A 25,222-nucleotide genomic window follows, 5' to 3' on the forward strand; every position below is an offset into this window, starting at 1 on the left:
TGCATTCTTGTAGCCATAGACAGATTTTCTAAAGCATGTAGACTAATCCCCCTGAAAGCCAGGCCCACTGCCTTTGAAACAGTCGAACTCCTGTTTGAACATGTATTTCGTAACTTTGACATTCCAGAGGATATCATGTCGGACAGAGGGGCCCAGTTTATCACCAGTGTATGTTGGTCATTCTTCGCCCTTCTCAATGTAACAGTAAGCCTCACTTCTGGTTACCACCCACAAAAAAATGGTCAAACAGAACATAAGATCCAAGACATCAATCGCTTCCTCAAAACATTTTGCCATCACAATCAGAACCTCTGGAACCATTACTTAATCTGGGCAGAATATGCCCAAAACTCCCTCTGACAGACATCTACCAACCTCACCCCATTCCAATGCATCCTGGGCTATCAGCCTCCCCTGGTCAGGTGAGTCGTCCGAAGTTCTTGCAGTGAATACCAATTATTCTGATTGTGCTGAAGTGGAACTATTGCAAGTATACTTCAGGTACACTTTAAACATCTTGCATTTAAACACTGATATTTTACAGATATTATAAAAGTAATGTTAAAACACATTTTAGGCATAATATTAAGAAATGTGCATTGTGCAATAAAGTAATACTCCAATAAAGCTTGTATTATTTAATTACAATTTTATATCTGTAAGTCTTCATTGATTTGTCAATAAATGTTAATAAATTTGAAGTCACTTAGTATGAAATAATGTATTTCAAATAAATTATGGCATAGGATTTTTACTTTGGTAAATATATTCATAAACTAAAGCAATTGTGTTCGTGTATTCAGAGTTGTTCACAGTGTTAAAGAGATGGATTATCATGCTAAACATGGCCAAAGTTTAAAAAAATATATAATTTAGAAGAATGACTGAGAATTTCTGTGCCGAAAAACTTACTTCCGGGTTGGTACAAGTTTCCGCAGTTTTTTTTTCCGATCATTGATCCAATGATGTAGACGAGAACGGAAGTCCTTATATGAGCATTTCTCTAGGACTAGATTTACATTTAGTCATTGTTGATCTGAAATTAAGCTTCGTCTCGGTTATGGTTGAATCATAGGACCGGATACAAGTTGCATTAGGCATTGGAGAGAAACTTGTTGTCTTTGTGCTAGCTGTATGCTTTTCTCTGGGACATTAACAATGAACATAGCTTATATACCACTGACTAAAGGATTTGTAATTCCTTAAAAGGTAAAGAAACATGTTGGTTTGTTTTAAAATAAAATATATAATTCATGCATACATCGGTTGAGATATATATTATGGGTAAAAACAAAAAAATGCGCTCGGACCGCGGTTCAATTTAAATCTGACAAAGCATCTGTAATATGGTTTGCTATAAATAGCACGTAAAACAAACAGGGTTCATCCAATATATGTTTGTGTTGATGGATGCGCATTCTGGATTCCCAGACATTACAACAACAGTGATGAGGAAAATAACCCTGGAAAAATCATTAATTCTTGTTCAATGAAAATGCCTTATGCTGGAATATTTTTTATATATTTTTTTTTTGTTTCTACTCATTTTTCTACACTTGTATTCGTTTTGTTTCCATTTTTTCTCTCTTTCTGACTTTTAATATATTTTCTCTGGTTTTTCTTCTCTTCGCTCTAGCGCCAGCTGATCTCGCTCAGCAATCTAGGCTGCGGCTTTTCTGATGCACCTGTTCTCTCTATGTCTTTACTCACCATATTTATTTTGCTTGATTTTCACTCCTCGTCAGTGTGTTCTGTGATGTTTTGGTGTTTGGCTTCGGTTCTCTCCTGTTCCTCCGTTCTGGTCAGTTTGCTCTTTGGTTTGTCTGCCCGGTTGGTGTAATGTGTGCTTTGCCCTGAGAGAATTTCGGACTGCTCTTCTGGTTATCGACCTGGACTGTTTTTGACCCTGGTACTGCCCGCCGTTCTCAGCCCTGTCTGCACCTCGCTTGACCTCTTGTCTGTTCGACCATTCTCCTGCTTACCATTTTGGATTTGTTGCTCCTCCTCTCCTGGCGCTCTTGGAGGCTGAGCGCACGACGTGCCCGCTGTGCAGTTGGAAGTTAAGACTGCGTTTTTTACCGAGTTTTTTTGGACGTTAAGACGTTCCTTTTAATAAAGTTACCATTTTCAGCCTCATCCGCTCATGGATCCTTATCTGTCCTGACACCACACACTGAACATGAATGGACCCAGCAAAAGGCTCAACTTGGCAGTCGGCTTTGGAGCATCAGGGAGCGATGTTGGGCCATCACAAGATGGAACTGTCTTCCACCCGTCACTCTGTGGACGCCTTGTCGGCTCAGATCGCGGATTTGGTGGGTCGACTCGATCGTCTCACTCGAGAGGATTTCCCTTCACCGCCTACCTGGCCTCTCCCGTCCTCTTTCTCCTCTGAGCCGAGAGTGAATAACACCCACCCCCCCCACCCCCTGTGTATTCCGGTGAGCCTACTATTTGTAAAGCTTTCCTTATTCAGTGCGAGGTGGTGTTTTCTCTACAAGCTCGAACCTTCGCATCAGATGTCTCCAATGTGGCGTATGTCATCTCCTTGCTCTCAGGTAGAGCACGTGACTGGGGGACTGCTGTATGGGGATCACAGTCAGGATGCTGTTCTGACTTTAGTTCTTTTAAGAAGGAGATGATTAAGACTTTTGATCAGTCTGTTTTTGGCACGGAGGCGTCCCGACTGTTAGCGCATCTTCAACAGGGCAGACGTTCAGTGGCAGATTACTCCGTGCAGTTCCGCTCCCTGGCCGCTACTTGTGGATGGAACACCGAGGCCCTTAATGCTCGTTTTTAGAGGGTCTCAATGACTCAGTCAAAGATGAACTGTTTGCCCGCGAGGTTCCTGAACGGTTGGATGACATGATCAGTCTGTCCCTCCACATAGATGCCAGGAGAGAGCTGTGCCGTCGAGTTCGAGCGGACTTTGAGCCAGTCACGTTCGCCCCTCCTTCCCAGAGTGCTGAGGAGTCTTAGCCTATGCAGGTGGATCGCTTGCGCCTCACTCCCAAGGAGAAACAGCGCCCCCTGTTGGAGGGTCTGTGCCTATATTGCACGACTCAAGGACACCGAGCTCACTCCTGTCCTGCTAAGGCTGCTCGTTCGCCACAGAGAGTTAATTTGAGTGGTATTGCCATTTCCCCCACTCACAGGTCACGCACTCATCTATCTGTGTCTCTGTTCACTAATCACTCTTTGTTTAAGGCTTCAGCACTCGTTGATTCAGGAGCAGAGGGCCTCAGATTCTTAGTCTGTAAATCTCCGTCTGTCCCTTTGGTATTGGGTCATCCTTGGCTTGTTCGTCACGGGCCGAACATTAACTGGGCAGACAATTTAGTTTTGTCATGGAGTCAATATTGCCATACACACTGCCTTCTGTCTGCTCTCTCCCCAGTCTCTGTTTCTGTTTCCCTACTGGAGGAGGAGGCGGATCTTTCTCGAGTTCCTGCTTGTTACCATGATCTGCGGGCGGTCTTCAGCAGGTTCCAGGCTGTATCTCTTCCTCCCCACCGACCGTACGATTGTGTCATCGATCTGCCCCCTGGTACTTCTCCACCTAGCGGACAGCTGTACTCTCTCTTCGTGCCCGAGAGCGGAGCGATGGAGAAGTATTTAAGTGATTCTCTGGCAGCCGGTATTATTCGTCCCTCTTCTTCTCCGGCCGGAGCGGGGTTCTTGTACCCCTGTATAGACTATCGAGGGTTGAATGTCATCACAGTTAAGAACCGGTACTCTCTGTCGTTGATGTTTTCGGCATTCGATCTCTTGCAGGGGGCCGAGTGCTTCACGAAATTGGTTCTTCGCAATTCTTACTATCTAGTGCAGGTCAGGGAGGGGGACGAATGGAAGACCGCGTTTAACACGCCTCGTGGGCACTTTGAATATTGGGTTCTCCCCTTTGGCTAATCCAACACCCCAGCTGTCTTTCAAGCACTTGTCAATGACGTGCTGAGGGACATGATCGACAGATTTGTTTTTGTTTATTTAGATGACATCTTAATTTTCTCTTCTTCTTTTCAGGATCATGTCCAGCACGTCCGACAGGTGCTTCAGTGGCTGTTAGAGAATCAGCTGTTCGTTAAGGTGAAGAAGTGCGAGTTCCACGTTCAGTCAGTTTCGTTCTTGGGACACATCATCTCGGTTGGGGGGATTCGCATGGACCCTGCGAAGGTGAGGGCCATCTCCAAATGGCCGGCACCCGATTCCCACAAGGCGTTACATCGGTTCCTGGGTTTCGCCAATTTCTAAAGGCGATTCATCAGGAACTTCAGGCAGGTGGCGGCCCCTCTGACCGCGCTAACCTCCACCAAGGTCAATTCACATCAGCCTCCATCCTGGTGACTCCAGATACTTTCCGGCAGTTCGTGGTGGAGGTGGATGCGTCAGAGGTCGGTGTCGGTGCCATGCTCTCCCAGGTATCCTCCTTAGATAACAAACTGTATCCTTGTGCTTTTTTTCACACCATTTGTCTCCCGCAGAACGAAACTACGACATCTGTGATCGCGAGTTGTTTGTGGTTCGACTGGCTTTGGGAGAGTGGCGTCAGTGGCTGGAGGGAGCGGCCGTTCCATTTCTGGTGTGGACTGACCACAAAAATTTGAGTACATTCGGTCTGCACGCTGGCTAAATGCCAGACAGGCTCGGTGGGCGCTCTTCTTCGGGCGCTTTGACTTCACCCTCTCTTACCGACCCGGGTCCAAGAACGTTAAACCCGACGCGCTGTCACATCTTTTCGCTTCTCCAGGCGATCCGCCCCCGACACTATAATACCTCCGGGGTGCGTGCTGGGGGCGCTTACCTGGGGAATCGAGAAGCTTGTCAGAAGAGCGCAGGGGGGTGTTGGAGTGCCTGCGGGGTGTCCCACGGGTCTGCTCTTCGTGCCCAAGTCAGTTCGCTACGCCATTCTCAAGTGGGGTCACTCCTCCAAAATCATGTGCCATCCAGGAGTGAGGAGGTCCGCCAGCGGTTTTGGTGGCCTGCCATGGCGGAGGATGTACGCCGGTTCGTGGGGGCGTGCCCAGTCTGTGCTCATAATAAATCTTCTAATTCTCCTCCTGTTGGTCTGTTAATGCCGCTTCCCATCCCGCCCCTGGTCCCATATTGCCCTGGATTTTGTGGTTGAACTCCCTCCATCCAGTGGCAATACTGTAATTCTCACCGTAGTGGATCGCTTTTCCAAAGCGGTCCACGTCGTTCCCCTTCCTAAACTCCCCTCGACTAAAGAAACGGCCCGGGTGGTCATTGATCACGTTTTCTGGATTCACGGCCTTCCAGAGGACGTGGTTTCTGACAGGGGGCCCCAGTTCGTTTCGCATTTTTGGAGAGAGTTCTGTCGACAGATTGGAGCCTCCGCGAGTCTGTCGTCAGGCTTTCATCCACAGACCAACGGCCAGACCGAGCATGCCACCCAGGATCTCGGTCGGAGTGATCAACTCACTTGGGCAGAATATGCTCACAACTCGTTACCGGTGCCGTCTACAGGTATGTCTCCGTTCATATGTAGTAGGGTTATCAGCCTCCTCTGTTTTCTTCCCAGGGCTCCGAGGCAGCTGTCCCCTCAGTTCAGGCTTTTGTTCAGCGTTGTCACCGCACCTGGAGGAGGGCCAGGGAGGCACTTATCCGAGCTAGGGGACGCGTTAAGACTAAGACCTAAGTTCGTTGGGCCATACCGTATTTCCAAGGTCATCAACCCAGTGACGTTCTGTCTCCTGTTGCCCAATTCTCTTCGTTGTGTGCACCCTGTCTTCCATGTGTCCAAAGTTAAACCTGTCTTGCGTTCTCCCCATTCCCCTACTGTCGCACAATTTTATATGAAGTCATCTATATGAAGTTTGCACAAAACTAAATAATGATCTGAGATATCATCACTTGGCTGCAGAATTTCAACACTATCAACATCAATTCCATGTGACAGTATTAAATCTAGAGTATGATTTCGAAAATGAGTAGGTCCTGAAACGTGTTGTCTAACTCCAATAGAGTTCAGAATGTCTATAAATGCTGATCCCAGTGCATCTTTTTCATTATCAACATGGATATTATGAAAATTGTTGTTTACCATCGTGAACAAGCTTTCAGCAATGCAATGGCCATTGTAATCGCTGCTACAAGGAGAACAGTAGTTTATGCTTATGTTACAGTCATTTATAATACTATGTTAGTCAAGACACTGGACACTGAATATTTCTGTATTGTTTTATTACAGTGTTCACCGCAAATGTTAATGAGAAACTGTGACAGGAAATTATCAACCTTATTATGACTCTGTCTTCATTGGCTATGGTTTTACTTGGTGTTTAGTCAGAGTTTCGACACGGTGCACGACTGCTTCATTAGTAAATTGCGAGGTCCCGGAACAAAACGGGGTAACGGATCTGGCATGTGATTACATAAGGGAGAGGTAACGGAGCATTCGCACAATCACATTGGTGGACCAGTTTAAGTGATTAAAAGCATGCATCAGATCCTTTTAAGGTCTGTAACGCCACGAATAACCTGGAAATGCCATGCAATTTTAAAACAGCAAATTCCAGGCCTAAATAGTTTAGAAAAAGTAGTGGAATTTTATTTTATAAATCTCTGTATAATAGAGTTATATTTTGTCAGGTCCTAAATTTAGGTGGGGGAGTGTGTGTAGCTATATCGAATGGTTTAATAATTATCTAAGCTTTCAAGTTCATAATGAGGGAAATACTGCATTTTTTTCAATAAATCCACACAAACTATAAGATTAAATCAGTCATTCGAAACCAGATTCTCATAAGCGCATCTTGTCTTCACTACAGCGACCTGCTGCACGCTGCGATTGTAAGACTTTCTCTAGCATTTCGGGACAGCTGACAGAACTGTCACTTGACTAATCAGGTCATTGTTGCATTACAGTTCAAAGAGGGAGTGTGCTGGATGTGAGGGGTCCAGAGTGATTTTGACAGCCCTTTTTCTCACTCTGGATAAGTACAGTTCTTGAATAGAAGGGAGGGTTGTACCAATGATTCGCTCAGCAGTCCGGACTACCCTCTGTAGTCTTCTGAGGTCAGATTTAGAAGCTGAGCTGAACCAGACAGTTACTGATGTACAGAGGATGGATTCGATGATGGTGGAGTAGAACTGTTTCAGCAGCTCCTGTGGCAGGTTAAACTTCCTCAGCTGGCGAAGGAAGTACAACCTCTGCTGGGCCTTTTTCACAATGGAGTCAATGTGAATGTCACACTTCAGGTCCTGAGAGATAGTGGTGCCCAGGAACCTGAATGACTCCACTGCAGTCACAGTGCTGTTCATGATGGTGAGTGGGGGGAGTGCAGGGGGGTTTCTCCTGAAGTCCACGATCATCTCCACTGTTTTGAGCGTGTTAAGCTCCAGGTTGTTGAGAGTGCACCAGACAGCCAGCTCGTTTACCTCCTGTCTGTAAGCAGACTTGTCACCGTCCTGAATGAGGCCGATGAGTGTGGTGTCGTCTGCAAACTTCAGGAGCTTGACAGAGGGGTCCTTAGATGTGCAATCATTAGTGTACAGGGAGAAGAGCAGTGGGGAGAGAACACAGCCCTGGGGAGCTCCGGTGCTGATTGTACGGGTGCTGGATGTGTATTTTCCCAACCTCACTAGCTGCTGCCTGTCTGTCAGGAAGCTGTTGATCCACTGACAGATGGAGGTGGGCACGGAGAGCTGATTTAGTTTGGGCAGGAGGAGGTTTGGGATGATCGTGTTGAAGGCCGAGCTGAAGTCCACAAACAGGATCCTCACATAAGTCGCCAGTCTGTCTAGGTGTTGCAAAACATAATGCAGTCCGATGTTTACTGCATCGTCCACAGACCTGTTTGCTCTGTAGGCAAACTGAAGAGGATCCAGCAAGGGCCCAGTGATGTCCTTCAGGTGGCCCAGCACCAGTTTCTCAAATGACTTCATGACTACAGACTTTAGAGCCACAGGCCTGTAGTCATTTAGTCCTGTAATTTTGGTTTTCTTAGGGATGGGGATGATGGTGGAGCGTTTAAAGCATGAAGGGACTTCGCACAGCTCCAGCGATCTGTTGAAAATCCGTGTGAAGATGGGGGCCAGCTGGTCAGCACAGGATTTTAGACAAGCTGGTGTAACACAATCTGGGCCCAGTGCTTTTTTCCTTTTCTGCTTCCAGAAGACCTGGCGCACTGCATCCTCACTGATCTAACAAGATTGTAAATCCTGCTCTGCTTCATTAGTCCATCTTTTTACAGTCCTTGATACAGGTTTAGCTGATTTTAGTTTCTGCCTGTAGGACGGTATAAGATGAACCAGAAGGTGATCAGAACGTCCCAAAGCTGCTCGTGGAACAGAGTGAAATGCATCCTTTATTGTGGTGTAACAGTGATCCAATATATTACTGTCTCTTGTGGGACAAGTAACATGCTGTCTGTATTTTGGCAGTTCACGGGAGAGATTGGCTTTATTAAAGTCCCCGAGAATGATTAAAACAGAGTCCGGGTGATGTTGTTCTGTCTCTGTGATCTGATCAGCGAGTTTCTGTAAAGCTGAGCTCACATGCGCTTGCGGAGGGATGTGAACACTGACCAGAATGAAGGAGTGAAACTCCCGCGGCGAATAGAACGGCTTGCAGTTAATGAAGAGTGTTTCGAGATTTGAGCAGCACGTCTTCTTTAACACAGTTACATCTGTACACCACCGTTCATTGATGTAAAAGCATGTCCCGCCGCCACGCGATTTCCCCGTTGATTCTGCGTCGCGATCCGCTCTAAACAGCTGAAAGTCCGGCAGATGGAGCGCGCTGTCCGGTATGGTGTCATTCAGCCAGGTTTCCGTGTAACACAGAGCAGCAGAGTGTGTGAAATCCTTATTTGTCCGAGAAAGCAGAAGGAGTTCGTCTGTTTTGTTGGGTAGAGAGTGGAGATTTGCCAGATGGATGCTAGGCAACGGCATTCGAAATCCGCGCTTCCTGAGTCTGACGAGCACTCCCGCTCGCTTCCCCCGTCTGCGCGTCCTGAAGCGTTTGATCAGCGCCGCTGCTTCTCCGATAACAATGTTCACTAAAACGTCTGAATAATTGAAATCCGGAAAAACATCTTGTGGTTCGTTCTGCCGAATGTTCAGCAGTTCATCCCTGGTGAAACTGATGGCAGGAATATAACTAAAGACAGGACAAACTAACAAAAACACAAAAACATATGCGGAGCACGTCACAGAGGCAGCCATCCTGTATCGGCGCCACAACTAAAAGCCGAAGAATGGACACTGAGTTGGAAGTCTATTCTACAACGCTACAACAAAAAGCTGATGCAGCCACTGTGGAGGCACAAGTGTTGGAAGATGCTGAATTAACAATGGATGCTGCAGTTGAAAGAGGTTGATCTGAATCAGAGAAAAATAAAATTGAATGTACCAGTGAATTTGTCAATTTTCAAGATCCTCATGATCCTACAGGATCATGCTCTCCCTCCACTCTTATCAGCCTTACCTGTCGCTCCTCCATTTCATGCTGACTCACATACCAGCTTCATAACATGGAGTCCAGATCTGAAAGACAATTCAGAAGCACAGTCTATCAAAAATGAGCCAAAGTCTGAGAAAGGTGAGATGCACTTACCTGATCTGTTTTCAGGTGTGAATAAATGCGAGGTTTGGAGGACCACTCCCATCATGAATGCACCGGCTTCCAGATCAAATTACTTGTACTCGGGTATTTGCTTTTGGAAATAACAGGTCTAACAGGTCTGTCATACCTTGACACTTCACTAGGAATCAGTACAATTGAAGATAAGCTTCCATATGGGCTTCTGGACAAGTGGGTGACTTCTGGGTCATGGTACAAAGAAGAAAATCCCGGTAGCTTTCCTCCCTTTGAGTTTTTCTATAACTTTGTGTGGTGTGAAGCAATGCAGCGAAATGACCCTAGCTTTATGCATCAAAGCGGTGCTATAACAACTGCAAAATCAGACAGATCCAATGTAAAGAGTTTCCAAATGTGCAAACCCATAACAGTTCACAAAACAGATGTGTATGCAGCCAGTGATGACCCTAACAAAATATATCCACTACACAATAAACTACAACCACTGAAAAATGCAGACCATTCAGAAACAGACTCCTTGTTGACAAAAAGGTCTTCCTCAAGGAGAAAGGAATGTTTCAAATGCTTCTTCTGTTTCTCAACTTGCCAAGGAATGCAAGTCTTCTGTGAAATGCTCTGAATGTGGTAGCACCCATCATGATGCAGCCATGCACCCTGGCCCATCTCCACAAGTAGTCAAGGCTCCTTCACAGAATTGTCAGACCAGAATTCTTTGTGCTGTTCAATGTGGAGAGTGAACAATACTCATATCATCTCAGAACTTGCTCTGATACCATAGAAACATCTGGAAAGAAAGTAAAAGGATTACTGATCGAGTCACTGGACAGAACAGTTCTCATTTCCCTTCCACCCTTCATTGAGTGTCATGACATCTTGAACAATCGATCTGAGATTCAACGACTAGACTTGGGATGAGTAGTAATAGGATTAATAGTGGTAATAGGAGAGGTGTGCCTGGGTAATGTACATAGGCCAATGGTCAACACTTCAATAACAATGTGCTGGAAAGAGGCCGCCATTAATCTTTTCAACCCTGTACTAGCTTTATACAGGTCAGGGAGATGCAGAAAAGTGGTAGCACGACTACCAAAGCAATGAGAACAGGATTGGGCAGACAGTGTTCAGTAGAACTGAACATGACAACAAACCTGCTCCATCCATGGAAGACACAGCTTTCCTAAAAATAATGGACACCAACATCTACAGAAACAGCGCTAAAAGTAGGGATGGGTATCCTTAAGGTTTTAACGGTATTACTACTCTTACCGATATTGCTTAACGGTCTGGTACTTTAACGGTATTCTTATCGGTACTTTGTTTTTGTGTTACTGTGTTACTTTGTGTTGTGTTTAGGCAGTCGAAAACTTTGGAAAACGTCTAAAACGTCTAAAAACATGTGGAAAACGTTAGGCACACAGCTTTCTGATTTTTTCCCCCCCCAAAGCCTTCGGGCACTTGCGCTCCTGAGGCTTCTGCCATTGTTAAACAACCATGACCTGCTCTCTCCATGAAGACGTGGAAATTTCAGCAATGGATAAATGGATTTGCAGCACAAAAAACTGCTTGCAGTAGCACTGCTACTAAATTAATTTAAAAATCCACATACAGCTATCAGCCGTTCCTTCATCTTGGCTGAGCTTTCAACATTGTTACAGAAAAGGTGAGGAAGTTACATGACCTGCGGTGTGCTTGCAGCATTCTGAAAAATTGAGATGTTTTTAACTCGATTTGGTGCAGACACGCCTGGAAAAAACGAGTTTGTCGCACCGCATGTGCGTCTCGACCGCGTCGCTTCAATTATGAGCACGCATACCGCGCACCTGCATTTGAAATGACGAACTTGAGCGCACATAATATGTGAACGGCCCCTTATGCGTATGTGTGCTCCATGCTCGTTATTGTTGTGTGTGTGTGACTGACGGACTGCCTCTGCTGCGCGCATGAGAGATCTCGCAGATTTCACAGACAAACGTCTTAATATGATCGCACATTAGAAATGTTTGGTAAGATAGAATGTGCACGATAACATTATTAAGCAAATCTCTTCGCCATCGTCACTCTTTATTATTAAGCGGGAGTTTACATACTGTTATGTCTGTGCGTGCGCCGTGCTTGTTGTGGTGTGTGTGTGTGTGTGTGTGTGTGTGACTGACAGACAGCCTCCGCGGCGTACATTAGAGATCTCGCAGATCTCACAGACAAACGTCTTAAAATGATCACACATTAGAAATGTTTGCTGACATAAAATGTGCACGATAACATTATTAAGCAAAAATACATAGTACATAAATTTTTTCCCCTCCAGTACCGAAAGCAGGACCGATACCGTCAGATCTTACTGATACTACGGTCTTTCATAATTTAGCCCCGGGGCCATTTTAATACCGGGTTTCAGTACCTATCCAGCTAAAAGCTGGGTAGCTCCTCGACCAGTCAGAGAAACATGCCAGTCCTTGCCAAACAATAATGGGTGAGTTGTTAATTGTTTCACATGCCTGCAACGAACCCTGAAGAATAAACCTGAGATGCAGCAACAGTATGTGGCATTTATGCAAAAGATCTTTACCAATGGACATGCCGAGGTAGTGCCACCATTGAGAGAAGGGGATGAATGCTGGTATCTTCCTACATTTGGGGTCTACCATCCCCAAAAACCCAATCAGATCAGGATGGTCTTTGATTCCAGTGCTCGATGCTCTGGCATCTCTCTCAGTGATGTGCTCAGTACACAGGCCCCTTGTCGGTGTCCTTCTAAGACACCGAAGGTTGCAATCCTAGCAGACATTCAGCAGATGTTTCATTGTTTCTTGGTGTATGAAGACCATTGTAACTTCCTCCGTTTTCCGCACAGGGAGAGTGATGTCAACAAGGAAATTATTGAGTATCGGATGAAGGTCCATGTCTTTGGCAATTGGCCATCTCCTGCTGTGGCCATTTATGGGCTGCAAAGAGCCATCAGAGAAGGTGTACAGGAGCATGGTGCCAATACCGTCAAGTTTGTGGAAAGACATTTCTATGTTGATAATAGCTTGGTATCTGTACCATCAGAAGCTGAGGCAATTGATTTGCTCCAACGAACACAGGCTTCACTAGCTCAGTCCAACATCCATTTACACAAGTTTGCTTCAAACTCTTAGACAGTTATGGAAGAATTCCCTCCTGAAGATTGTGCTCCTGTAATCAAGGACCTAGATCTGAGAAACCTCACCCACACAACAGAGTTTAGGTCTGCTATGGGAGATAACAACTGACACATTCACTTACACGCATTGACCATTACCAGGCCATTTACCCACCGTGGAGTCCTTTCCACTGTCAACAGAGTTTTCGATCCTCTGGGTCTATTTGCACCTGTCACGATCCAGGGAGCAGCCCTTCTCAGAGAACTTACCTCTGAACAGTCAAACTGGGACACATTCCTCCTGGAGGACAAACTAAGCAAATGGGAAGCCTGGAGAGATTCTCTCCAAGGCCTACAACAGCTACATGTTCCACGTACATATACAACTACCTCACTAACTGAAGCAGTGACACAGAACTGTGTTTATTCTCTGATGCATTGACTAAGGCCATAGGTGCTGTGGGGTATATGAAAGCACTTCAGAAAGACTGACAAGTCAAAGTAGGATTTGTTATGGGAAAGGCAAAACTGGCACCCCTGTCTGAACCTACAATACAAAGGCTTGAACTCTGTGCTGCTGTTTTAGCAGTAGATATGGCAGATCTCATTGAAGATGAGCTAGATCTAGTGTTGAACGACATTTAGTTCTTTACAGACAGCAAAGTGGTGCTCAGCTAGATTTATAATGAGTCAAAGTTAAGTCAAGTCACCTTTATTTATATAGCGCTTTAAACTAATTACATTGCGTCAAAGCAACTGAACAACATTCATTAGGAAAACAGTGTGTCAATTATGCAAAATGACAGTTAAAGGAAGCTCATCTTTGAGTTCAGTGATGTCACCTCTGTTCAGTTTAAATAGTATCTGTGCATTTATTTGCAATCAAGTCAAGGATATCGCTGTAAATGAAGTGACCCCAACTAAGCAAGCCAGAGGTGACAGCGGCAAGGAACCAAAATTCCATCTGTGACAGAATGGAGAAAAAAACATTGGGAGAAACTAGGCTCAGTTTGGGGGCCAGTTCTCCTCTGACCAGACGAACCAGCAGTTCAATTCCAGACTGCAGCAAAGTCAGATTGTGCAGAAGAATCATTTGATTCCTGTGGTCTTGTCCTGGTGGTCGTCTGAGACAAGGTCTTTACAGGGGATCTGTATCTGGCGCTCTATTTGTCCTGGTCTCTGCTGTCTTTCAGGGCTGTAGAGGTCCTTTCTAGGTGCTGATCCACCATCTGGTCTGGATATGTACTGGTTCTGGGTGACTGGAGTGACCCTCTGATCTGGATACTGACTGGATCTGGTGGCCATGGTGACCTCAGAATGAGAGAGAAACAGACTAATATTAGCATAGATGCCATTCTTCTAATGATGTAGCAAGTATATCGGGTGTTATGGAAAGTGTTCCCGGTTCCGGTTTACCTAATTAATGCAACCTAAATATCCTTTAACGGATTTGGATATTAGAAGCACATTAGTGTGTTATGTGTAAACCAGGTTAAAGAGATGGTTCTTTAAAACAAACAATATTGGGTAAGTTATTCCAGAATTTAGGCGCCAAATAGGAAAAGGATCTGCTGCCCGCAGTTGATTTTGATATTCTAGGTATTATCAAATTGTCAGAGTTTTGAGAACACAGCGGACGTGGAGGATTATAATGTACTGTAACAGGAGCTCATTCAAATTCTGAAGCGCTAAACCATTCATGGCTTTATAAGTAATAAGCAATATTTTAAAGTCTATACGATTTTTGATTGGGAGCCAGTGCAGTGTTGACAGGACCTGGCTAATATGGTCATACTTCCTGGTTCTAGTAAGAACTCTTGCTGCTGCATTTTGGATAAGCTGTAGTTTGTTTACTAAGCGTGCAGAACAACCACCCAATAAATCATTACAATAATCTAACCTTGACTAATCTAACATAGATTAACATTTCTGCATTTGACATTGAGAGCTTAGGCCTAAATTTAGATATATTTTTTGCAGTTTTACAAATGCTAGAAATGTGGTTTTCTAAGGAAAGATTGCTATCAAATAGCACACCTAGGTTCCTAACTGATGACGAAGAATTGACAGGGCAGCCATCAAGACAGTGTTCTAGGTTATTACATGCAGAGTTTTTAGTTCCTATAATTAACACCTCTGTTTTTTCAAAATTTATCATTAAGAAATTACCAGTTTTTTATATCGACTATGCATTCCATTAGTTTTTCAAATTGGTGTGTTTCACCGAGCCGCGAAGAAATATAGAGCTGAGTATCATCAGCATAACAGTTAAAGCTAACACCATGTTTCCTGATGATATCTCCCAAGGATAACATGTGAAGAGTAGCGGCTCTAGTACTGAGCCTTGAGGTACTCCATACTGCACTTGTGATCGATATGATACCTCTTCATTCACTGCTACAAATTGATGGCTGTCATATAAGTATGATTTAAACAATGCTAATGCACTTCCATTAATGCCAACAAAGTGTTCAAGTCTATGCAAAAGAATGTTGTGGTCAATAGTATCAAACGCAGCACTACGATCCAATAGCACTAATAGAGAGGTACACCCATGATCAGATGATAAGAGCAGGTCATTTGTAATTCTAAGAAGAGCAGTCTCAGTACTGTGATTTGGTCTAAATCCTGACTGGAAATCCTCACAGATAAAATTTTTTCTAAGAAGGAATATAATTGTGAGGTTACTACCTTTTTCTAGTATCTTGGACAGAAAAGAGAGATTTGAGATCAGTCTATAATTAACTAGTTCTTTGGGGTAAAGTTGTGGTTTTTTGATGAGAGGCTTAATAGCAGTCAGTTTGAAGGTTTTGGGGACATATCCTAATGACAATAAGGAACTAATAATAGTCTGAAGAGGATCTATGACTTCTGGAAGCACCTCTTTTAGGAGCTTAGATGGAATAGGGTTTAACATACATGTTGTTGATTTAGATGATTTAACAAATTTATACAATTCTTCCTCTCCTATAGTAGACAAAGAATGGAACTGTTCCACAGGGGGTCTATAGTGCACTTTCTGATGCGATACTGTAGCTGACGGCTGAATGGTTAGAATAATATCTCTAATAGTATCGATTTTAGAAGGAAAGTAGTTCATGAAGTCATTACTGTTGTTATGTTGGGAAATTTCAACACTTGTTGAGGCTTTATTTTTTGTTAATTTAGCCACTGTATTGAATAAATACCTGGGGTCATGTTTGTTTTCTTCTAAAAGAGAAGAAAACTAATTGGATCTAGCAGTTTTTAATGCTTTTCTGTGGGATAGGTTACTTTCCCACCAAGCAATACGAAATATCTCTAGTTTTGTTTTCCTTCAGCTTCGCAACATTTTTTGGGCTGCTCTCTTTAGGGTGCGATTATACCATGGTGTCAGACTGTTTTCCTTAATCTTCCTTAAGCGTAAAGGAGCATGTGTATTTAAAATGCTACAAGAAAGAGAGAGTCCATAGTTTTTGTTACATCATCAAGTTGTTTTTGGGGTTTTGGATATGCTAAGGAATTCGGATACATCAGGGAGATAACTTACAAAGCAGTCTTTTGTGGTAGAAGTGATGGTTCTACCATACCTGTAACAAGAGGTAGAATTGGCAATTTTGGCTATATTAAAATCACCAACTATTAAAACTTTATCTGCAGCCAGAACTAACTCCGATGTAAAATCACCAAACTCTTTAATAAAGTCTGTATGTTGCCCGGTAGTCAGTACAGTATACAGTAGCCAGTGCAAACATCACAGGGGATTTATAATTAACATTTGTTTCTCTGGATAATGTTACATGAAGCACCATTACTTCAAATTAGTTATACTTGAAGCCTGCACTCTGAGAAATCCTGAAAACATTGTTATAAATTGAAGCAACACCTCCCCCTTTGCCTTTTTGGATGTGGCTCATGATTATAACAGTAATCTTGGAGGGTGGACCCATGAGTCAAAATTATTCTACGTGTATTTTCACAATGCATCCATCAGTCTTTGAGACCTGAGCAGTGGCATTATGTACATACAGAGGAAAGCCCTGCAGATCATATATGGTACCTATATAGGTACATATATGCACGTATATATGCACCTATATGTTCACCTATCATAGTAAAATTAAAATCCATAGCTGCTAGACAACATAAATAAAAGTCCAAAATATAGAAATGTACATTATGTATTTAGAAGAACAGTCAAATAGTACAAAAATAAGACAAAAAACTGAACAGAAAAAAAACTCTATTATTCTTTGAAGGTCTGTCGTGAAGCGCCTCATCCTCCTCTTCCTCCTCTGCCGCCGCCTCCTCTTCCTCTTCTTTCCTGCACTATCCAATGACGTTTGATAGGGTGTCCGAGATTCGGCACACACATTTTTTAGCGCATAGGCAGTTTTTGTCCACACGGATCTGCCATTTTGGAAGAGTGAAACCGATGTTTTGAAACCGGGCAAGAGGGTCTGGCTGCAGACTTGCACTTGCACTCTCAGACTTGCACTCTCAGACACTTGCACTTCCGTTAGTGATGTCACTTGCAGTCTTTATTTTTTATTTTATTGATTTTATTGATTTTTTTACGTTTTGTTTGAATTTCCCAACATTTTATAACAGTAGCCAGGTGGCGAATACAAGAAAAAAAAAAAAAATTACAATGTCACTTGCAATCGCTACTTTCACTCTCTGCTACCTGCGACACTTGCAATCGACACAAATCGTGCTTGTTGCCAATGGCAACTGTGGACAAGCTGTGGTGGTGAATAAACGCAACGCGCAAAGTTTCGCGTTAAGCATTTTTCCATATAAAATAAACTGTCTACAACTCGTTTATATCACTGTCTTTGTCCATTAAGCTACATTATGTGTTTTATTTATAATGATTTTCTATAAGAGGAAAACATTTAATATACAATTTAACGCACTGTGTTGTGTACTCGTCTGCCTGCCTGTACGGAGCTGATCCTTTTAAAATCACTTAATGCATTTCATAATGCACGTTCATATTTGCTTGTCTGTATATACTTTGAGTCAACAACAAGACATATAGGCTATGCCTATTGAATTGTCTGTTACTGGGCCACATTAAGTGTTCGCATTGTGTTCATAGCCATCTGCTTGCCTTATTGTACATTAAATAATAACTATATATAGAATTTGGTCTTTTAATTGAACTTAACGTATCCTAATACATTATGCCATATTAAGTGTTTGGTTTTTTTTCTACAGAAGGAAAACGCTTAATGAAAAACTTTGTGTATAGTAGTAGGCCTACTAATTTAGTTTTAATCGTTTAATCACCACCACAGCTTCTTGTCTCCTTTGGCAACATGCACGATTTGTGTTGATTGCAAGTGACGTCACAGGTAGCGGAGAGTGCAAGTAGCGATTGCAAGTTACATTGTAATTTAGTTTATTTTTTCTTGTCTTCACCACCTGGCTAGTGTTGTAAAATGTTGAGAGATTCAAAACAAAAACTTATAAATAAATAGAACAAAAATAAATAAATAAAGACTGCAAGTGACGTCGCTAGCGGAAGCACAAGTGTCTGGGAGTGCAAGTAGCGATTGCAAGTGACATTGTAATTTAGTTTCTTTTTTCTTGTCTTCACCACCTGGCTACTGTTGTAAAATGTTGAAAATTATCAATAAATAGAAATAATAATAATAATAATAACAAATACAGCAAGTGACGTCGCTAGCGGAAGCACAAGTGTCTGGGAGTGCAAGTCTCAGAATGCAAGTCTGAGAGTGCAAGTGCAAGTCTGCAGCCAGACCCTTCTCAAACCGGGTCCCAGAGTGGATATATTTTGAAAACGCCGCCTTTGCGTTTCGTCTGGACAGCGAATCTGTACATTTTCTGAAAATATAACATCATCAGCCCACATCTCGGCCCTAGTCAAACACCACTACATCACGTAACAGCAACAAAAACATGATTAAACTCTGAACAATTGTCTTTTTATTAACTAAAATTAACACGGATTAATAAATGTATTGTACCATGTTTGTTTGTGTACCACGCACAAGTTTTATCAGCATGTCCATGTCTTCTCCGTTTTAAGTGTATCTCTGTGGCAGAATTACAGCACCACATGCTGGTCTGGCATGTATACTACATCGGTTTCGTGTGGACGCAGATATTTCTTGAGACGAGGGAAAAAAAGATCAGGGGTCCGTCTCCGTGTGGGCGGGGCCGAAGAAGTAACGGGTACTTACGGTTATGGATAGAAATGTAGCGGAGTAAAGATTACAATATTTGCCTCTCAAATGTACTTGAGTAAAGTCACGAGTACTCCCAAAAAATTGTACTCGAGTAAAGTACAGATCCCTCAAAATTGTACTTAAGTACTGTACTCAAGTAAATGTACTCCGTTACTGTCCGGCTCTGTATCATGTATGACAGTCAAAAATTAGATATGAGCTCCAAAATGACCAGATTCTGCCATTAGCTATATAGAAGACATATCTATATCTGAATATGAAGAAGCAATACAGGATACCTATATTTCCTGTATATGCACATTTATGCACCTCAAATTTGCCGATATGTGGCATATATATGCATATATATTATATACTATATATTATCATATATGCGCATATATCCACATATAGGTTTTTCCATGTGGGTCGCAATCCTTACTTGCATCCTGCCTGGTGCAGCCTTCTTGGTTTACTGGTCCCTCCTTCCTGCGCCAGCCACCTGCAGAAAATACTCAAACTACTGAGACATTTGAACTAATTGAACCTGAAAATTACTCAGAAATCCGAACACAAGTACAAACATGTGTTTCTAACTTGAAAGAACCTGAGCTTACCTCTAACCGATTCCAAAGGTTCTCCACCTCCCAGGTAAGATGAGTAGCATTCCCAGCTCACATGGCAAAATCCTTCATGCAAGGAATGTTATCCTTAAAGCAACAACAAAAAAAATGCATTTGCAAAAGAACTTCAGCTCTCCAAGCTAACCAAGCTGTACCCAAAGATATCCACATATCCCTTCTGCTCATTCGACACAACATGAGCAAGTGAAACATCAGGGCTGCCACTTGATGAAAGAAGCAATCAGGGCAGCAGGATTGTGCCCTTATCAGTTCAGTACTCCATAAATGCATAACCTGTTGTAAGTTTAGTGGAAAGCCTGAAGAACAACACATGGCAGACCTGCCATCTGAACGTCTTAAAATCTACCCTCCCTTTACGTATGTGGGTCTCAATGTTTTTGGACCCTGGTCCAAGCAGAAGCACCAGAGGAGGACAGGCAGAGAGCAAGCGGTGGGCCATCATGTTCTGCTGTATGAGTAGGTCGAGGTCATTGAGTCGATGGAGGCATCAAGTTGCACAAATGCTCTAAGACGCTTCTTTGTACTTAACATGCCCTGCTAAACATTGATTGTGGTACCAATTTCAAGAGCATGCAAAGAGCTTAGGATGGACAAAATGGTCCAGAGGTACCTCAGTGAGCAAGGATGCAGCTGGGAATTCAACCCACCACACAGTTCTTACATGGGAGGCTCAAGGGAGCACCTGATAATGATTCTGCAGCTGAAAACTCGCTTAACACACAGTCCTTTGCACAACAATGGCAGAAGTTACTGCTATCATTAATGCATGACCACTCCTACCTGTGTCTGCAGACTCGGAACAACCTTTCATACTTTCACCGTCAGTGCTCTTTACATAGAAGAGAGGAGTTCCACCTCCTCCTGGAGACTTCTTGGACAAGGACCTGTACACAAAGAAATGGAGACAAGTTCCGGCTCTTGCAAGTTCTGGACCTGCTGGAGCCACAAATATTTACCTTGCTTGCAACACAGACAGAAGTGGACAGTACCTCACGGGATCCTTCCTTGGGAGATCTAGTTCTGCTCAGGGACAAGTCTGCAATTATTGACCCATGGCCAGAATCAGGATGGTTGAGGTCACAACAACTGACTAAGGCAATATAAAACATTTTTACAGCCAATTGTGGAAAAAAAAATCTGGAGTAGGTTATGTTCAGAGAATAAGGATGCTATGGCTACTTACATACTATGAAAGTTATCTCCATTTTTTTAACCAAAAGCTGAGTTTATCCTCTAACTTGCCTTAAACAGACGTCATACGACCTGTTTTGTGGAATACCCCCCAGGTCTTTGACTTACTTTAAATCCAAAGTGAAAGATTTGCAATAAAAATTGTCACAATGAGGACACTAACAACTTCTTTTTTGCCCTCCCTGCTATGAACATGCTATTTAAATTAATGCAATTTCATAAGACAGTATTTTATATTCTTAATTTTGCTCTTGCTCTCCATTGGGTTGTAGTCTGTCTGTTGTGATGACAAAAATAAGGAGGTAATGTTTTAGTCTGAGCTGTCTTAGTGGTCAAATATCAGTACTCATCAAAGTCAATATGACTAAGATGGCCAATCAAATCAAAGACAGCAAGCATGAGTTCTAGTTTTATGCTTCAGTTTGCATGGGGAAGGAGAATGAAGGTGCAAGCAGCTAAATATTTAATCGTTATATCCTATGTTACATAAGTTAAAAAGGGTGGCAGGCAGAGGTGGGACCAAGTCATTTATTTCATGTCACATCATTAATCACTAATCCACAGTCATCACTTAATTAGTCAACTTACTTAGACCAACACTATTTAGCAAAGTTGTGGACTTGATTCACATGATTCAAGACTTGACTCAGACTTGAGTCCCAAATTTGAGGACTTGGTATTTGATTCAAGACTGGCTTGTGAATTAAAAGCAATGACTTGGTTCTACCTCTGCTGTCAGAAAAACTCGCAAATACAGATTTCACAGGTGAACTTGAACATAATATTTGAGTACATAAGTTATTATAAACGCATTCTGTGCACATTCTGGGAAGCTGTAGCATCTATGTCCTTTGTAGCACCTTTCAAATAAAAAATTAAGCCTTGCATCCTAATAACTTTACAAGTGGACATGTACTTTCAAAGGTAATTCTAGGCAGTACAATATCTGCAAAATTAGGAAGATTAATTTATGTTTTCCCTCCAAATGAGTACTACATTCGCTTATGTGTGTGTGTGTGTGTGTGTACAGGGAAAATGTGGTGATAAAGTTGGATTATTCCCAGCTAATTTTGTGCAGCGAGTGCGTCCAGGTGAACGTGTCTGGAAGGTGACGCAAAGTGTCCATGGCAACAAAGACTTGGGCCACCTGGCTGTTAAAGAGGCTCAGGTAACACACACAAACACACACACACACAACACACACACTGCTTATTAATAGTAAGTAAGTAAGTTCTTAAGTTAAGATATTGGTGTAATTATTTCTATCTTTTGATGTAGTGTTTCAGTAGGAAGTATCAGTTTACATTTTCCAAACATTCATTTTTCCATTAATTATAGTAATACAGTGAGATTTTTGTTTGCACAATGAGTCTGACAACATCCACTGCTCCACACAGAGATCTGATCTCATTATAATCCAGTCTGTCTTGAATAATATGAAAAAACAGACTAAAACCCAGAAACAGACTAAAGCCTAGCTCACATTATGTGATTTTGACCACTATTTGGAAGTCTGAGATCAATTTGTAAAAATCATAAAAGATAAAATAATAATAATAATAATAATTCCTATAATCCTTGGATAAAATCTGTAGTCTTTGATAGCTGGTTTGACATTCACCTGAAGCCAATTAATGGCTGTTGTGATCAAATTTATTAAAAATGTGGCAATGGCAGAAGATTTGGTGTACAGTCCTGCAGTGTGATGTCTCCTACCACAAACAACAAACTGTCACCATTTTTCAAGACAAGCCATGATCAAAATTAATGCTAGAGATTTTTTATAACTGCCTTAAGCTCACGGAATTCATATAATTTGTTGCATTTGCTCTGATAAACACTGGTTGTGCTAGTGTTTCCTGTGGGTGTATGGCACCGCTTAGATTATTCTTCTTAAAAACGGCACTATTAATAATAATAATAATAATAATAATAATAATAAGTATATGTTTAATTTATATGGTGGCTTTCCCGAGCTCAAGGACGCTGAACATTGTACACCAAAGCAAAAAAAAATTGATAACAAGGAACAATTTAATTGGACATTTGCCCAATGCAAATAATGCAGTTGCATATAACGCAGATTATGTAGTGAAGGCATAAAAATTGAAATGGACAAATACACATGTAAAATAATGATAGTGTTGATTAAACAAATAAGTTTTAAGTTTTGACTTTAAGTTTTGAATTCACTAAAAGAGGTGACTGTTCTGAGTACAAGGGGAAGTGAATTCCAAAGTTTGGGTGCAATAACGGAAAAGGACCTGCCGCCCATTGAAGATAGGAAGAACCTCCCAGAGAACACATGTTAGGAGAAAATTGTTAGCCTGAATGCAGTGTAAGTTGCTTTGGATAAAAGTCTGCTAAATGCATAAATTTAATTTAATTTAATTTTTACCTCGGTACAGAATGCAGTTCCGAATTCGAAGACTGGAGTGTGCGAGAAGCTATATAAGAACATAGTAGGTCAGAAAAATAGGAGGCAGCAAGAGCCTTAGAGGTGAGCAGAATAATTTTGTATTGCACACAAATAGATACAGACAACCAGTGAAGATTAAATAAAACAGGAGTGATGTGAGCTCTTTTTTTTTGGAAGTTAATAATCTGGCAGCAGAATTTTGAATGTACTGCAAACGAATGATGGAGTGAGCTGGTAAGCCAGAGAAAAGAGCGTTACAATAGTCTTGTCGAGTGGTAATAAATGCATGCCCTAATGATTCTGCATCTTTTCTATTCAGAAAAGGACGAAGTTGTGCAATTCGACATAGTTGGAAAAAAGCAGCTTTGGTGGAGAGTTTGCTAATGTGGTCACCCAAGGTTAGTGATGGGTCTAGAGTGACACCTAATGCTGTAAAGTACCGGGAAGATTAGGCAAATAGTCTCGTGATGTAGGTCTGCGCACGTTTCTCACAACAAAGTAAGCTGATTTTAGATGTGCATCCTTGGTAGTTCAGACTTTGTGCATTCGACTTGGGAGTGTGATGTCTGCGATGATGCAAACTGGTAAATCTGCAAACAGCAGCGTACTTGATAACTTCAGTCAGCTGACCATGGCTACTGCAATTTTCCTCACTGTACATTTACAATAAAATTAAATAGGATATCAAATACCACTGCCTCCTTTCGTTTCCATTTAAGCACAATAATAGCTGCAGAAATGTACTTACTTCAGGGAAATGTGTATATATACAGTCATTACTATGAAAAGAAATATTATATACATTTGCCTTTTTTATTTTAATTTTAACATGTAGATAAACTGAATACAGACCAAAGATAACCTGTTAGATTTACCCAAAACAAATTATATTTTATGTTTAACCACAAAGGAGACATCAGAGCCAGCAGCACATATCAGAACGTCTAGCCAAGTTGAGAGTGCTATTGGTGGATACATGAGGACTGAGCTCTCGCTGATCGCGTGGAGCTCACGTCTCCGAAATTGGCGAATTTTTTTTTTTAAATAGGCGCTGTCTTTATAAATAAACCACAGATTTTTGTTTTAAACAACTACATTCTCGCCTGAAATACTTTTGAAATTACATTTCATGACACAGACAGTAACAGTAATGTTTTGGAAAGCATCCGAATAAATGGTGGTTGAACTCAACCAATGCTGCGTGAACCAGCATCCAGCATCCAGCAACCAATCAGGATGTTTAGTGCCCAAGTCCCTCCCCCGAAAGCTCCGGAACTTTGAAAAAGTACTACCTCGCCAGCAGGGACTTTCTGAGGGGCATTTTTTTTTACCTGGAACTTTATTTAGTTCCTGGTTCCTTTGGTGGAAACACACCAAGTACCAAATACAAAGTCCCTAGTTCCTGGGTAAAGTTCCTGCGGTGGAAACGCGGCATAAGTTTCTAACAGTAGCCGATGGAAAAATAGCACAGCCAATTACTGAGCAGTATTAGAGCAGACAGTGTCAACAACATGGATGTTAAAATCACCAAGTAAGATAACCTGGGATGACACAGCAAAGGCTAATGTTAATAATTGACTGAGTTCTGAGAAGAATTCAGTTTGTTGCTTGGGTGGTCTGTAAATCAGTATAACTATGAGGGGATTTTTTAAACTACCCTTTATAACCATAAACTCAAATGTCATAGTATTAGGAAAACCCAGTGGGGTAAGTTCTATGGAGACCACGTCCTTGTGCCAGTTGTACAAGGTTTAGATAGATACTGATATCCAGTTGGTATAAGCAAATTCAGATGCAAATAGTAATATTGTGATTGCCAAGTCTCGGTTAGAAATAACATATCCTGGTTATTGTCAAGAATTAGTTAGTTTATGTAGGAACCTTTATCCGAAATGGAGCAACAATTAAGGAGAGTACAGGGGTTCTCCACAATGCTTTCAGCGGGGGTAACATTATCCATGGAATCAATCCTAGTTGTGTTGATAAGTGTTTGCGGTGTTCGACCGTTCTTTAGAAAACGTTTCAACAGAGCCCTGTTGCTAGACCAGACGCACGGTACAATAGTGAAAGTCCTTCTAGATGAGCAATGTAAATAACATGGGTGATGAA

The 25,222-nt window shown here is 42.2% G+C and overlaps 1 protein-coding gene across 2 annotated transcripts in view; it reads left to right on the forward strand.

Moving 5' to 3' along the window:
• The window catches only part of LOC127979206 (SH3 and cysteine-rich domain-containing protein 2-like), a 73,263-nt gene that overhangs the window by 42,374 nt on the left and 5,667 nt on the right, over positions 1-25,222 (forward strand). For both annotated transcript variants that reach the window (XM_052584524.1, XM_052584525.1), the window contains one exon: positions 21,725-21,862. In XM_052584524.1, coding sequence (XP_052440484.1) covers positions 21,725-21,862 — 138 coding nt within the window. The remainder of the gene's footprint in view (positions 1-21,724; positions 21,863-25,222) is intronic.

The sequence above is a fragment of the Carassius gibelio genome, chromosome B19 (genome assembly GCF_023724105.1).
Source record: "Carassius gibelio isolate Cgi1373 ecotype wild population from Czech Republic chromosome B19, carGib1.2-hapl.c, whole genome shotgun sequence".
Classification (NCBI taxonomy): Eukaryota; Metazoa; Chordata; class Actinopteri; order Cypriniformes; family Cyprinidae; genus Carassius; species Carassius gibelio.